At 37.0% G+C, this 14580-nt stretch overlaps 1 protein-coding gene across 1 annotated transcript; it reads left to right on the top strand.

The window, feature by feature from the left end:
* Positions 1–3992: 3992 nt before the first annotated feature.
* On the top strand, positions 3993–14031 carry LOC120139403 (suppressor of RPS4-RLD 1-like). Its single transcript, XM_039154633.1, has 6 exons — positions 3993–4923; positions 5181–5282; positions 5365–5445; positions 5851–5917; positions 13234–13347; positions 13406–14031. Exons 1-6 carry the CDS (start codon positions 4438–4440, stop codon positions 14029–14031), a joined length of 1476 nt encoding a protein of 491 aa, XP_039010564.1. The 5' UTR covers positions 3993–4437.
* Positions 14032–14580: the final 549 nt, after the last annotated feature.

Here is a 14580-nt window from a genome sequence, read left to right as displayed (position 1 = left end):
ATCTATTTGGTCAACATGAACCAATTTACCTCAGTGGTTAAAGGAATCGTTATTATTCCTAGAGGTTATGGGTTTGAGCACCAATGACTGCAATAGGGTGATTGAGCGTTCATTGTTAAATAGTTTAAAGTATTTAGAACATATGCTGCTTTGTAATCAACTTTGTTTATTAAAAAAAAACTATTTGGTCATACACCTATTTAGTGATGGACCTAGGCGGGGTGGACGCACTTTAAAAATTTACAATTATCATATATTTTATATTTTTATATATTTTCTATTAAAAATCTGTTTTTGCCCCCCTAGAATTTTATTACGGCAAGTTCTCCCCCAAAAATTGTATAAGTTCAAGTTCGCCCCTAACATAAAACAATGCGTCCGTCCCTGCACCTATCTCATCATTTTTGTTGGGCACCCAATTATTTTTCTAAAATCATATATAATATTTTGTTTTGTTTTTGTTTTAGTTACTCGTTGTTAGATTTAACCGCTAACTTAACAAAAATAACGATATGACATGGTATAATAACATTTCTAGTCCTAGAACTTAACCATTAATTTGTATTTGAAATTTATATAATGTCATTGTAGATGTCATTGAACACTTTGATTTCATTAATTTGTATTTTTAGTATGCTTTCTTATGATTGATATGAACTGATGTAAAGACCCTTAAGAATAAAATTAACTGTTTTCTTAAAATCCAAGCATTTTTCTAGGTTTGTTCTCGTATGTTGTTTGTATGTGCTTTCGTTATTTGTATGTTTTTTTTAAAAAAATATGTATGTTTAATTAAATTTTTTTATTTATTCATATAAATAAAGCCTTAAAAACATGTATGTGAATGTGAATGTGAATGTGAATGGTGGATATAATTTGAAAGATAGTTTAACGAGATTGGAAGATTCGAATTCATCATTTTACACGTGAGCATAATTACGTAGATGCTTTGATAAAGTTATGTAGAGGATAACCCCTAGGCGAAATACTATATGACGCTCTACCTCCTACAGTCGAGTCGAGGCTCGTGCAGTATTGCAGTCCGCTGGTTTAGCTTTGGTTAATAAATAAATAAATGGCTGTCCCTTTTTCTCATATGTATGGGGTAAGGGGAGCTAAGATAGTAGGCTACCCCCAACACCAGGTTGAGAGCAGCTTCCGTAAGAGACCTCCGAATTATGAAATGAAAAGTCTCTGCACTCTATCTCAAATTTGACATTTGGTCTTCTAGAAGCCAAACTTGTTCAAATTTTTTAACACAATATTATTACAAATGCTCCTGTGCACTCCAACCCATAAATTTTAATGGGCTTATATCATATCTAAAGTATATCACATTTTCATATAAGTACCTAAAGTGTTTTTTTTTTGTCAAAATAAGCATTAAAATTTATATTTTTGTTCAAAATAGGTACTTAAAATATTTTTTTTATCAAAATATGTACTTTAAGTATTCAATTTTTTATCTAAGTACCTAAAGTATTTTTTAATTAATATAACACGCGAACTTTTATAGAGTTTGAATGAAAAGAAAATTTTGAATACTTTATGTATCTATTTTTACCAAAAATACATTAACTACCTATGTTGACGTAAAACATAAGTTTAAGTACTTCTTTTGACCCAAAAAAAATATGTTAGGTACTTAAATGAAAAAAGAAATATACTTTAATTACTTATATAATATAAACCCTTTTATTTTAACATTCTTTGTATTAACCATTTAGTTTAAAGACTACCTTTCAATTTTTCAACCATTTAAATACTAATTCATACATTTTCATAACTCTCATCTCGCTTTGAACCTTTAAATACACATAATCTATTCAAATTTGAGATGCTCAAATTTTCGTGGCATTATAAGTATGTTCAGATAAAATTATAGGTTTTACGTATATGGATATATAAACCCATTAATGGTCTACCGGTCAAAGATTCACCTCTTTTACTAAAACGATTAGTTCAAGTGGTAAGCAACTTGATATTACTTAAGCATGTTTCGAGTTCGAGTCATTGTGTATGTAGAAAATCTTCGTTAGGAGACTCACCCACCAAAACTAAATATGCGACCTTGATGGATCCAGATTAGTCAAGGCGAAGCCTTAGAAACCGATTAAAAAATAGTACATCTGTATAAATTCAAATTGTCCAACCAATGCGTTCCTTTAACCACTGAGATATGTTGGTTCGTGCAAAACATAAGTAAATTTAAATCATAAATCTAGATTAATTATTTTAAATAAAAATAAATTTTGAACTGAAAACGTGCTCATAAATAAATTTATGCTTACTGAGACATGAACTTAGACTCTCAATTTTTTTATTAAACTGATGTGATTACAAAGTAATATTTATTCTAAAGATTAAATCATTTGATATTGAACTCTTAAATACCCTTTTCATAAGCTGGTGCTCGAACCTAGGACTTATAAGAGCAATAACCATCATTTTAACCACTGAGATAGTTTGATTTATGCACTTAGAATCTCAAAATTTTAAATTCTAATTGTGCATAATATATATAAATATATATAATATTTTTTCAGTTTTAAAAAATAAATAAATGTTCTTATTAAATCTAAACATGAATAAATGTTTGGGTCTAGATCATAATAAATTTAAATATGGTTTCTTAAATCGAAATAAAATTTGAATAGAAAACCTACGCATGGATAAATTTATGCTTGTTTAGACTTGAACTTAAGTGTGCTTAATTTCTACATATTTAATTTTGTTTGAATTTTCAAACATAAATAAATGTTGGAGTAAATGTCCGGTATATTTTTTTTTTCTAAATTTGGATAAAAGATTTTATTGGGTTGATGAAATTGCGGCCCAGGCACCTGAAAGATAAGCCCCAGGTGCGGTCTTAGCCAGTTTTGGAAGACCAAAACATGAAATGGGTCAACCCAATTCCACAATTGTCACCTGCAAGTGCCACTTAACCTCCCCCCACGTCAATTTCTTCACCTATTCTTGCTACTTTCCTCGCCACTTCACGATTTCTAATTTCCCTCCCTTCGTGGTTCACCATGAACTCAGCTTTCTAGGAGCGAATCCAACTCGCTAAACTCTGCAGCTCTCGTGACTGGTCCAAGGCAATACGACTCCTGGACTCGCTTCTCTCTCAATCTTGCGCAACCCAAGACATCTGGTCCTTCAAACTTCTTCCCCCCCCCCCTTTTTATTCCCTCCGATCTTCCAACTTTTCTTTCCTTTACATTTTCATTTCCCTGGTAGATTTTCCTTTTACATTTTCATTTCCCTGATATATTTTCCTTTCTTATTACAAAAATAGAGCCTTTTGTTATAGTCAATTGGAGCTTCACAAGCACGTGGTTAAAGATTGTGATAAGGCGCTTCAGCTTGACCCTACCATTCTTCAAGCTTATATTCTTAAAGGCATCTTTTTATTTCCTTTGATCCTCTTATATCTGAGTTTCATTTGGATTGTTTAATCGCATTTATTGAGCCCTGATTTTATGCATCTTTAATCAGTTTGTTTATTGAATCTTAGATTAATGAATATGTTTTCATGTTCCTTGTATACCTTTTGGGTCTAACCTTCAAGTTTTAGAGCTGTGATTTTATGATATTGACCAAAATCCTTCAGAACTGTTGATTTTACTATAATTTAGAGAAATTGGGTTCTGTTAATTTAGGGTTAAGATTTGTTTCTTAGTCATGGAACGCACATTTCGATTGAATATCATAATGAAATGATGCATTTGATTTCTTGAAATTAGTCTGTATCATAGTCATAGGGCGGAACCTATATGTTAGTGTAGTATAGAACATAGATCAAGCTCCCTCTCTCAAATTTGGAAGTCATTTGTGGTTTTCAATCACCAGGTTAGGTTTAAAACTGTTTACATAATACTAAATGAGAAAATTAACTGATCTAATGTATTATTTGTAATCAAAGTGATGTTTCCCTTGTTTTAGATTTTCTGGAGAATTTCATGTGTGCTTTGTGCTTTCTGAACCATCACTGTTTATTTTGACTGTAGACAGCAAAGTATATTGTCTTGAGTTCTGGGCAGGCTGCTTAAACTCAATGTTTTTATTTTCCTTGTCTAGGCCGTGCATTTTCTGCATTGGGAAGGAAAGATGATGCTATTGCAGTTTGGTAGCAAGGATATGAGCATGCATTACGGCAGTCTGCTGATCTGAAACAATTGCCGGAACTGGAAGAGCTATTGAGTGTAGCAAAACCAGGCAAACAAGACATAGGTTTCACCACTGACAGCCATGTGACAGACTCAAAGTTATCTACCTGTGTATCCTTATCTGGACCTCATATTGATGGGAAGTTAAATGAACCTCTCAAGTTGCAAAATGAATACAATACCTCTAGATTATTCCAAGAGCATAGTGTTGTATCGAACTTCTGTAACACGCATACTGACAACTTTGACACACACAATGTAAATAGTGATGGAGAGAGAAGTAAGTCGTCATTGGCTTTATCTGAGTTACTACCTGACACAAATGGCAGAACATGTGAAAGTTTCAAAAATCGCTGTGTTGGGTGATGGATCTAAGTTAAGTGTGGATTCTGCTGATGCTTCTGACAACAACAGTTGCCGTGATAATTTTTGTTTAGGATCAAGTGATCTAACCAGTTCGAATCAGAAGCCTTGTGACCTGACAAATGGAACTCATAATAATTTTGACACACTGAGCTATGCTTCTGGTTCAGGTACTGGTTTAAGTGAGAAATCAGAACATTGTAGTAAATCCTCTGCTAGTACCAGTAACTCAAGTGATATAATTGAAAGCCACAATCTGCCAAACAACACGTCTGACTCAAATAATGAAATCAGTGATGAATCCAAGAGGAGTAAGAAGTTCTGTGTTGCTAAGATTTCAAGGACAGAGTCAATCAGTGTAGACTTCCGCTTATCAAGGGGTATTGCACAGGTTTGTTTTAATTTTTAACTCATTTTCTGGTTTTAAACTTGGTGCAATTACCTCTTGCACTGTAAATCAAGCCATGATTATGCTTGACATGTATTTTTCCCCTTTTGCGGGTTAATGAAGGAAAATATGCTTATGCCATATCTATATTTGACCAGGTAATTCTTTCATGTCATAGTATGTTTCTAGCTTGTCACATTGACAATCTTGGTCTTTTTCCATGTCTCTTTTATCATATATATTTTTTAAATTGTGTGCAGATACTAAAAGAGGATCCGACTTATCCTGAGGCACTAATAGGAAGAGGGACTACATATGCTTTCCAACGAGAGCTTGAATCTGCTATTGCTGATTTTACAAAGGTACATAGATCTTTGTGATTCATCTGTCTAATCAAATTGACAATAGTTTTTCTGTGCTTCATATGATTAATTTTTGTTTTAGGCAATTCAATCAAAACCATCGGCTGGTGAGGCTTGGAAGAGGAGGGGACAGGCTCGGGCTGCCTTAGGAGAATCTCTTGAGGTGAGGATCTTTGGCAAGTTCATTACCATACTGTCTTTGTTAACAAAGGAAAACGTGTTCATATTGTCTTTCCATAGTCGCATGTGATCTTTAGCATGGGTACATTGGCGTGGTCAACCAGGATTTTAGGTTACTTAAGTCCTAGGTTATAGTCTGGTTTCTACTTTCTATTCCTTTGCATGTTATGTTAGCGATTGCAAAATTGGATTTTGCAGAGCAAAGTGAGTGATGGAAAATATAGCTTTATAGTCGTTATTTATGTCCTGAAGAATAAGATGGAAAAATTTAGTGCCTGTTGCTACACTATATCTCTGAGTATTCCATATGTGAAGCAAACAAGAGAGCTCAGTGTTTGATTGCTTGTGATAACTGAAGTTGATTTCTTTAATTGCATCTTTATGCCAGGCAATTGAAGACCTGACCAAAGCATTGGAGTTTGATCCAGATTCAGCTAATATATTACATGAAAGAGGTAGCTTTTCTAATCCATCTCTTTCGTAATTTAGTTTCCTTACATTCTTGTTTGCAATTGACTTGCGTAAATACTGAAAAATTTTGTTTATGTTTTCATGTCCTCCTTTTATGCTCAATATAAATGTCAAAAAGTAACTATGGTGTATTTTTTGTTTTGATTATTCAAGTATGCTCTTTCTACCTGTTTTTTTGATAAAAAAATGCCTCATTAAAAACCCCCTTCATACCCTACATGTTATAATATAAACATAACATGAAGGGTATAGGAAGAAGGAAAAGAGTGCCTCTAACTTTTATTAATGAGAACCATAATACACCTCCACACCTACATGACTAACTACTAACAACATAACCTTTAAGCCACAACTGTGGATACATAACGCACCCTAATAACTCCCTTAAAAAACAGCCAAGATATAACACCTCTAACCACAATAGAAACCCAAAAATCAACCTATACCAGCTTTTGCTAATTCATCCGCTTCTCAATTTGCAGCTCTCGAAATATTCCTTGTAATAATACCTTTCATTTCCACACGAGTAGCTATATCCGTCACCAAGGATTTAAACAAAGGAGTACTAAAGTCCGGATTTTTAATCCACTTTAGAGCATTAGTTGAATCTGATTCCAAAATAATCCTCTGGCTTGGACTGTAACCAACTTCCTCAGTAAGAATCAACCCTCTTTTGATCGTCAAAAGCTCTGCAAGTAAAGGAGGACCTCCCCCTACCTTCTCTGAAAACGACCCAAGCACCGAACCACTCCCATCCCTAATCAATCCACCAATTCTCCCCTTATCCCAACCTTTAACCATTGCACCATCAACATTTACTTTTAAAAAACCTTCCGGAGGAGGACTCCAACTAGAAGGAGGAGGAGTCCTCTTATTCAAATTACCGTTACAGTCTGCTAATTTTAAGTCCCCCATCAAGGAATCGAAAGGAATATGGACATCCTTAAATGAAGTTCTAAACCACGAAACAATTCTGAACCTTGTAATGAAGAACAACAACGCAGAATCAACCTTCCCTTACTGGAAAATCACCTCATTCCTACATTTCCAAACCAACCACAACACAGCCCTAGGGATAAACTTCCATATGAAAGATCTTGGAACTAACTCATCTCACGCAATTAAGAATTCCATCAACTTAGCCGGAACCACAAAGCAAACATTCCAGTACTTTAAGAACTTAACCCACAGGTCCCACACCACATCACAGTGTAGAAACAAATGTGAGACCGACTCATTACACTTCCCGCACAAAGAGCACACAGTGTCTTCCACCCCAGTAACACCTCTCTTTAGCAGTTCCTCCTTCACAGCTACTCTGTGATGAGCAAGTTGCCAAACAAAGGTTTCCACTCGTGGTGGAGTTACCCCCTTCCAAACATATCTTTCCCAATTACCTTCTACTTCATCATTACCCTCTCTATCAAAATACAATTGCATGCATGATTTTGCTGTAAAACAACCTTCACCAGTTCCTAACCAAACCCAACAATCATCCTCAACTAATGATAATGAGCAACTGTTCAAGAGAGAGATAAGCTGCAGCCACTATTCAACCTCCCAATCCACCAGATTCCTTCTTGTCTGAATATCCCACACCCCACCCGAGTCATTATACAGCCTGAACTCTGCAACCTTCCCCCCTTTGTTGTTCGACAGAGCAAATAACCTTGGAAACCTATCTTTCAGAGGAACCGTACCCAACCATACATCATACCAAAACTGCACTGATTCTCCATTCCCAGCTCTAACACAAATTTTTCCTAAAACAATCCCCAAATGCATCACTTGAAAAGAAGTTCTTAACAACTCCTCTCCAAATCCAAGAAGTACGTGTTGTCCAAGTATTCCGGATCATCATTGAATTTGGATCCATATTGTTTACACAACAGACCACTGTTTTCCACCAGGAGGATTTTTCTGCAGCAAATTTCCACACCAACTTCCCCATAAGAGCCTTGTTTAAAAGCAACAGATTTGGAATTCCCAAACCCCCCAACTTTTTGGCTTACACACCAATTCCCATTTGACCCAATGGACGTTCTTTTTTCTGTCGATCCCCCCCAAAGAAAAGACGCCATGATAGAATTTAATTTGTTGAGAACACTAATAGGGATCCTAAAAAAGGTAATAAATTGGAAGCGAGCACAACACTGATTTAACCAAAACTGCCCGTCCAGCCAAAGATAAAGACTTTGCCTTCCACCCAGCCAAACTATTGTAAAATTTTTGTACCACCGATTCCCACAAAGAAAAAGAATTCCTCTTAGCCCCTAACGGTAGACCTAAATACTCCGATGGAAAAGCTCCTCTTGCACAACCTATTTCCTTGGCCCAAGAAGCTAACTCCTCCCCCACATTGATTCCAAAAATTCTGCTCTTATTCAAATTCAACTTCAGCCCCACCAACAATTCATAAATTAAAAGCACCCTTCTAATATTCACCAAATCATGAGTAGATGCCTTGCTAAAAATTAAGTCATCCGCAAATTGTAAATGTGATAACATGAAAGAACGACCCATCGAGCCTAATTCAAAACTCGAAAACAACCCTTTGTTCACTGCTTTCTCCAACATTAGATGTAACAGTTCGCCTCCCAAATTGAACAGCATAGGAGATAATGAACAACCCTCTCTTAATCCTCTAGTAGTGTATATTCTCTCTGTAGGTGTGCCATTTACCAAAACCGAAATGGAAGCTGTTGAGATAAACTTGTACATCCAAGAACTCCATCTATCTCCAAACCCTATTTTGCTCATTATTTTCACCAATATCCTCCAATCAACCGAATCATAGGCTCTCTTGAAATCCACCTTAAAAACAACTCCCTTCAATCCTTTTTTCCTCCAACACTCAATGCCCTCATTTGCTATAACGAACAATCCAAAATGTGTCTCCCCGGTATAAATGCAAATTGAGATGGATTAATAACTTCACTAATACACAAGCTTAGCCTTCTCGCTAGTACTTTTGAAAGAATTTTATAGAAACCCCCAACTAGGCTAATTGGCCTAAAATCTTCTAACCCCTCCGAATTGGCCTTCTTAGGAATAAGAGAAAGGAAAGAGTGATTGGTGTCATTATCCTAGCCCTTTCCCTCATAAAATTCCTTAAAAAACAGCTACAGAACTTCCTTCAAACTTGACCAGAACTTCTTGAAAAAACCTAAATTCGGTCCATCCGGGGCAGGTGCTTTGTTATTATCCGAGTTAGCAATTACACCCCAAATTTCCTCTTCAGAAAAAGGCTTCTCAAGGGCCCATCTCTGCTGTTCCGAGAGTTGTAAAAAATCCAGGTCTAGTTCCTCCACTTCCAATGTATTTTCCTGATTAAACAACCCCTTGAAAAAATGCACCACTGAAGTTTTAATTAATTCTAGATCTGAAATGTCTTCATTGTCTACTTTGATGGATTTGATACCATTTCTCCTTCCTCTACCTCTTGCACATTGGTGGAAAAATCTAGTGTTCTTATCCCCATCCAAACTCCACTTTAATCTTGACTTTTGTAGCCAAATCGATTCCTCTTTTTTATACAAGTCCCACAGCTCCTTTGCTTCCACTAAATTCTTCATAGACACCATGGGGAGACCTTGTTGCAATTGAAGTTCCTTCTCATGAATTCCTTTCTCCAACCTATTTATTCTCCAGGGAAACTCTAAATACCCCTTCCTAGACCATTTCTTCACTGCTTCCTGCACCCCTTTTAATACAGTAGAAATCGGTTGTCTATTCTCCACTCTACATAGCTTGTGCAGCTCTCCCTCCATCATTCTACAAAAACCCTCCTCTTCCATAACATAGTTAAATAATTTAAACGGTTTCGGTCCCCAATTCCATCCCCTATTTTCCAGTAAGATGTTATGATCTGAAACAGACCTTTCTAAGAGTTTTTGAGTTATCATGGGGAACACTGATAAAAAACTTTGATCCACTAAGAACCGATCTAGTCTCTCATAAGTTGGAATTTCTCTATTGTTGCACCATGTAAATCGACCTCCAACCATAGGCAAATCCACTAGATTAGCTTTACTCACAAATTCTCTGAAAGTAAACATTGAAGCTAAATTCACTGCACCTCCAATCTTCTCCTCCTGTGACATAACCACGTTGAAGTCCCCTCCGAGACAGACTGGACTGTCTAAATTCTCCAGAAATAAAAGCAACTCCCCGAAGAACGCCTCCTTCTCTGACTCCACACTCGTTCCATACACATTTATGAACCAGCAAGACCCTAGTACCTCATCAATAGTACCCTTAACTGCTACAAATCTCCTATGAATGATCTCCTCTTGAACCTGACACTCTTTTTCATTCCACAAAGTAATCAGACCACCAGCAGAACCTTCAGTTGCTGAAACTGCCGTAGCTGTCAACAAATCTCCTCCCATTTTCCTCACTACCGATTGATTCACCACTTCAATTTTAGATTCATGAATGAATAAAACTAAAGGCTTTCTCTCCACAACCCTCCTACACAAACCCCTAATATTCCAAGACATTAAATTCCAACTAGTCATCAATATCCAGCTATAACCCTAAAATCCAGCACCCCTTAATTACCCCCTGTACTTCTCTCTCCTTTATCAAAGGAATCGTTTGGTTCATAAAAGCTTCTTTCCCCCCTCTGAATGTGACCCCTAACAATTCACTTATGTTCCAACACTCCAAAGCCTCTGCCCCATCCACTTCCTCATTGTTATAAGCATGCTCCGAACTTGTACCAATACGGCTCCTAGATGCCCCCCTCCTTGATCGTGAATAAACACGTTTGCACTTACCCCTTCCCACTCTACTCCCAGATACAGTCTTCCCAAAATTTTTATGAGCAGACATAGAAACAGACCCCTCCTGCAAGGAAGTATGATACTGCACAACATTGAATCCTGTTGTAGTAGTACAATAATCCTTGCTTAATCTCTCCTCTTGATCCAGCCCACTCCTCACCTGTACTACCGGGGCCCTAAGAAACCTACTCCCACAGTCAACTTTCTCATGCTCATTGGGAAGATCTCCCAGACATTTCCCATTTTCTCTCCCTTCTTAACTTCTTCTGACTTTTCTGCTGGATGGAGACATTACCTGCCTCAGTCACATCTTTGCACAGGTCAAACGTATTTTCCATTCCTATGTTTAAATTCAAACCCCCTCAGTATTTGTGTGTATCCCTGGTTGGGAACTTCTAACCCATTCGTCAACCCTATTTTGGGATTCTGACAGCTCCTTCTCTTCCACCTGCTCTTCCTGTCCATTTTGCACTTCTTCATTGCTCCATTCCGAAGAACTTTTCTCCCATGGGTCTTCTGCAACTTCTTCTTCCTCCATGTCTGTTAACTCAAGAAAAAAATCCTCTACACATTCAACCTTAATTTTTTTTATAGGAGGTGGAGGCCTCATTAAAAACCCCCTTCTAGATTAAAGGAGCACCGCTCGATTTTCCTTAATCAGTGGAAGGAGGAAAAGAGTGCCTCAAATTTTATTAATAACTGAAAGATTACATAATGTTAAAGAACAAACAATCCCCTTACAAAAACAATCCTCAACCCACCTTGACACATCGACATAAAGGAGAAACAACAAAACCCAACAAACATAAGAAAACTATCCAATACCAGCCTTAGCTAATGAATCTGCTTCAATATTAGCAGTTCTGTCTACCCATTTAATAGCACCCTGCAAAACCTTAATCATATCAGCAACTTCTTTGACTAAATCCCGAAAACCTGTAGGACAATTCTCCAAGTTCTTAATCCAATCCACAGCAGATTTGCTGTCAGATTCAACAATCCACTTATTCTTGAAGAACTGAAGAATAGAATCAAAGATCATTAGACCCCTTTTAATGCCTATAATTTCCAGCAGAGTAGGAGAACCTGGACCAGTTTTTTCCTTGAAAGAACCCTTGATATCGCCAAACTCATCTCTTAAGAGACCACCTACACCGCTCTTACGCCAATCCTTACAAACTGCTGCATCTACATTTAACTTTAAAAAGCCCTTAGGAGGGGGGATCCAGGAGATTACTTTATGGACAGAATTTGATGCAGATAAGCAAGAATCTGCAATAGATGGATCATTAATAATAGAGTCTTTAGAGATGGGAAACTCTTGGAACTTAGCTAAGAACCAAGAAGCTAGCTCATCCTGGCCATGAAGAATAACTCAATCTGATCTAAAGACCTTCCTTCAAACACCACTTCGTTTCTGAATTTCCAAATAGTCCAAAGCACTACTCCCGGAATTAAGGACCAAACCGAAGAAGCAGGCACCATATCAAACCAAGCAATTAAAAAACCATGAACATTAACATGAAGAACCGAACTAAATTTCCAAATCTTCAGAAACTTATTCCAGAGGGACCATGCAACCGTACAAGAGAAGAAAAGATGATTAACAGATTCCAACTCTTTATTGCACATAGGACAAGAAACATCAATAATCCCCGAAACTCCTATTTTCTGTAATTCCAACTTAACCGCCACTTTTTGGTGCGCTAATTGCCACATAAAAGTCTCTATTTTTGGAGGGACTAGCCCCCTCCAAATACAATTATCCCAGAAATTGTCTTCTGCCGGACCAAGAAAACAGGTCTTCAAACAAGAGTTGACAGAAAAAATACCTTCCCCATTCCCTTTCCAATTCAGACCATATTTGGACTCTTAGGAAAGACTATAATTATGAATGATGGTTTGAAAATTTGAGAACTGTTCCAGCTCCCAATCACACAGGTTCCTTCTCAATTGCACAAACCAAATCCATCCTGAAGAATTGAACTCGCCGAACTCATTTAACTTCCAACCTTATTCAGGGAAAGAGCAAAGATCCTTGGAAAAGCAGTCTTCAATGGACGATCCAGAGCCCAACTATCAAACCAAAACCTTATGCTCATCCCATTACCCACTTTAATTTGAAACATACTTCGAACCTTCTCGCCAAACTGATCATCTTTATAATGATTATTAACCACCGACTTCCACAACCAAGAAGCATTATTAGATACTTTGTTGTAAAAAAAAATCAGATTATTGTTCAAATTGTATTTGGAGCAAATCATCTTCTTCCAAACTGAATCCCTACCATAGGCAAACTTCCAAAACCATTTTAATCATGAACTTCCTCCCATATGTATTGATGATGACATGTTATAATTTTTCAGTTATAATTTTTCATATACCGATTGAAACAATATTTGTAGGATCCAATTCATATACTTCAGTTTTATCACAAAAGACTGTTGTTTCTGGAAAATGAAAATCACTTTGTTCCAGGAAGTGATATATCGAATTTGTACTTAATTCAGGAATCGTGAATTTCAAGTTTAAGGATTTTGATGCTGCTGTTGAAGATCTATCTGCATGTGTGAAGCTTGATGAGAATAACAAGTCTGCGTATACATATTTGCTTAGAATTTCAAGTATCAAACCTTGCTAATTTTGGAGGAATCTGATACTTTTGGACTTTTTTCTCATTAGTTGATTTTCTCTGGCAGGGGATGGCATTAACTTCAATCGGTGAATGTAAAAGGGCTGAGGAGGCACATTTGAAGTCAATCCAACTTGACCGAAGTTTTCTTGAGAAAAACGTAGAGAGAGAGAATTTGAAAGGAAAGTCAGTTCCGGTTGAGTGTTGGTCGGTGTTTATCGATAATCTTAGTAAAAGGGTCTCCCATCGTACGCTTAGGGAATTATTCTTAGTTCATGGTCCTGTTACGAGAGTTTTTATTCCCAGCCAAACTAGAAATCCAAAATACAGGTTCTCTACTTTTGCCTTTGTTCATTTTAAGAGGGAGGAGGATCTGAAGAGGGCTGTTGAGGAGTTAAATGGGATTGTGATTGATGGAAGGAAGATCTCAGTTAGTCCTGCCAGGTTTAAGGATGAACGTTCAAGGTCAAGGGTGTTGCTTTCTTCTTCAAACAAAGATGATGGTCAGATTAGTGCAGATTCTTTAAAATCAAGAGATAGAGATAATATTAATAGAAGTAGGAGGGATGATAGATCTTACAGGGATGCTCTGTTGTCTAAAGGGAATAGAAGGGGGAACAATGATCTGCTGTCTGAGGATACCCAGAGGAGGAATGTCAAGGGAAATATATTTTGAGATGCATATCCCAACAGACAGCGCCAACTGGGTGAAGAGGTCGTTAACAGGGATTATCAAATACTCCTTTCAAGTGGAGTTCATTCGGACGGCATTATTAAAAGAAGGTCACGATGTTCAAATTGCGAGATGGGGCTATGTCTGGAATTCTTGTGTGATAGTTCTCAAATCTCATGAGGAGATGCTGGAGTTATGGAGTAAGAAGGAAGAAGTTTTAAAACAGTGGTTCGAGCGAGTGGAACCTCTACTGAATGAAGCTGGGAAACCAATGGCCTTCTGCATGGCGGAATTAAAAGGTGTTCCTTTGTTGTGTTGGAATGAACCCTTCTTCGAGAAGTTGGCTGGCAGATGGGGCAGTGTGGTAGATATCCATGATAGTACAAGGAAAAGAGAAGATCTCACAATGGCAAGAATCCTATTGAAGGTGGAAAGTCCTTTGATGTTCCAGAGGTTATTACTCTTGGATCGTATGGAAGATCATACAAAGTAAGTATCAAGATTGGATCAGCTAGTGAATATTCTAGTTCGTTTTTCAGTAATTTTCCGGTG

This window comes from Hibiscus syriacus, unplaced genomic scaffold (genome assembly GCF_006381635.1).
Source record: "Hibiscus syriacus cultivar Baekdansim isolate YM2019G1 unplaced genomic scaffold, ASM638163v2 tig00110745_pilon, whole genome shotgun sequence".
NCBI classification, from domain to species: domain Eukaryota; kingdom Viridiplantae; phylum Streptophyta; class Magnoliopsida; order Malvales; family Malvaceae; genus Hibiscus; species Hibiscus syriacus.
The sequence above is the reverse complement of the archived record's forward strand: the minus strand, read 5'-3'. Positions and strand labels throughout refer to the sequence as shown.

Excerpts from the sequence above, each read along its gene's own strand:
- LOC120139403 (XM_039154633.1), top strand. The coding sequence starts at position 4,438 with ATGGAGAGAGAAGTAAGTCGTCATTGGCTTTATCTGAGTTACTACCTG. Across the intron at positions 4,924-5,180 it reads TATCAAGGGGTATTGCACAG|ATACTAAAAGAGGATCCGAC; the intron begins GTTTGTTTTAAT and ends AATTGTGTGCAG. Across the intron at positions 5,918-13,233 it reads TAATATATTACATGAAAGAG|GAATCGTGAATTTCAAGTTT; the intron begins GTAGCTTTTCTA and ends TACTTAATTCAG.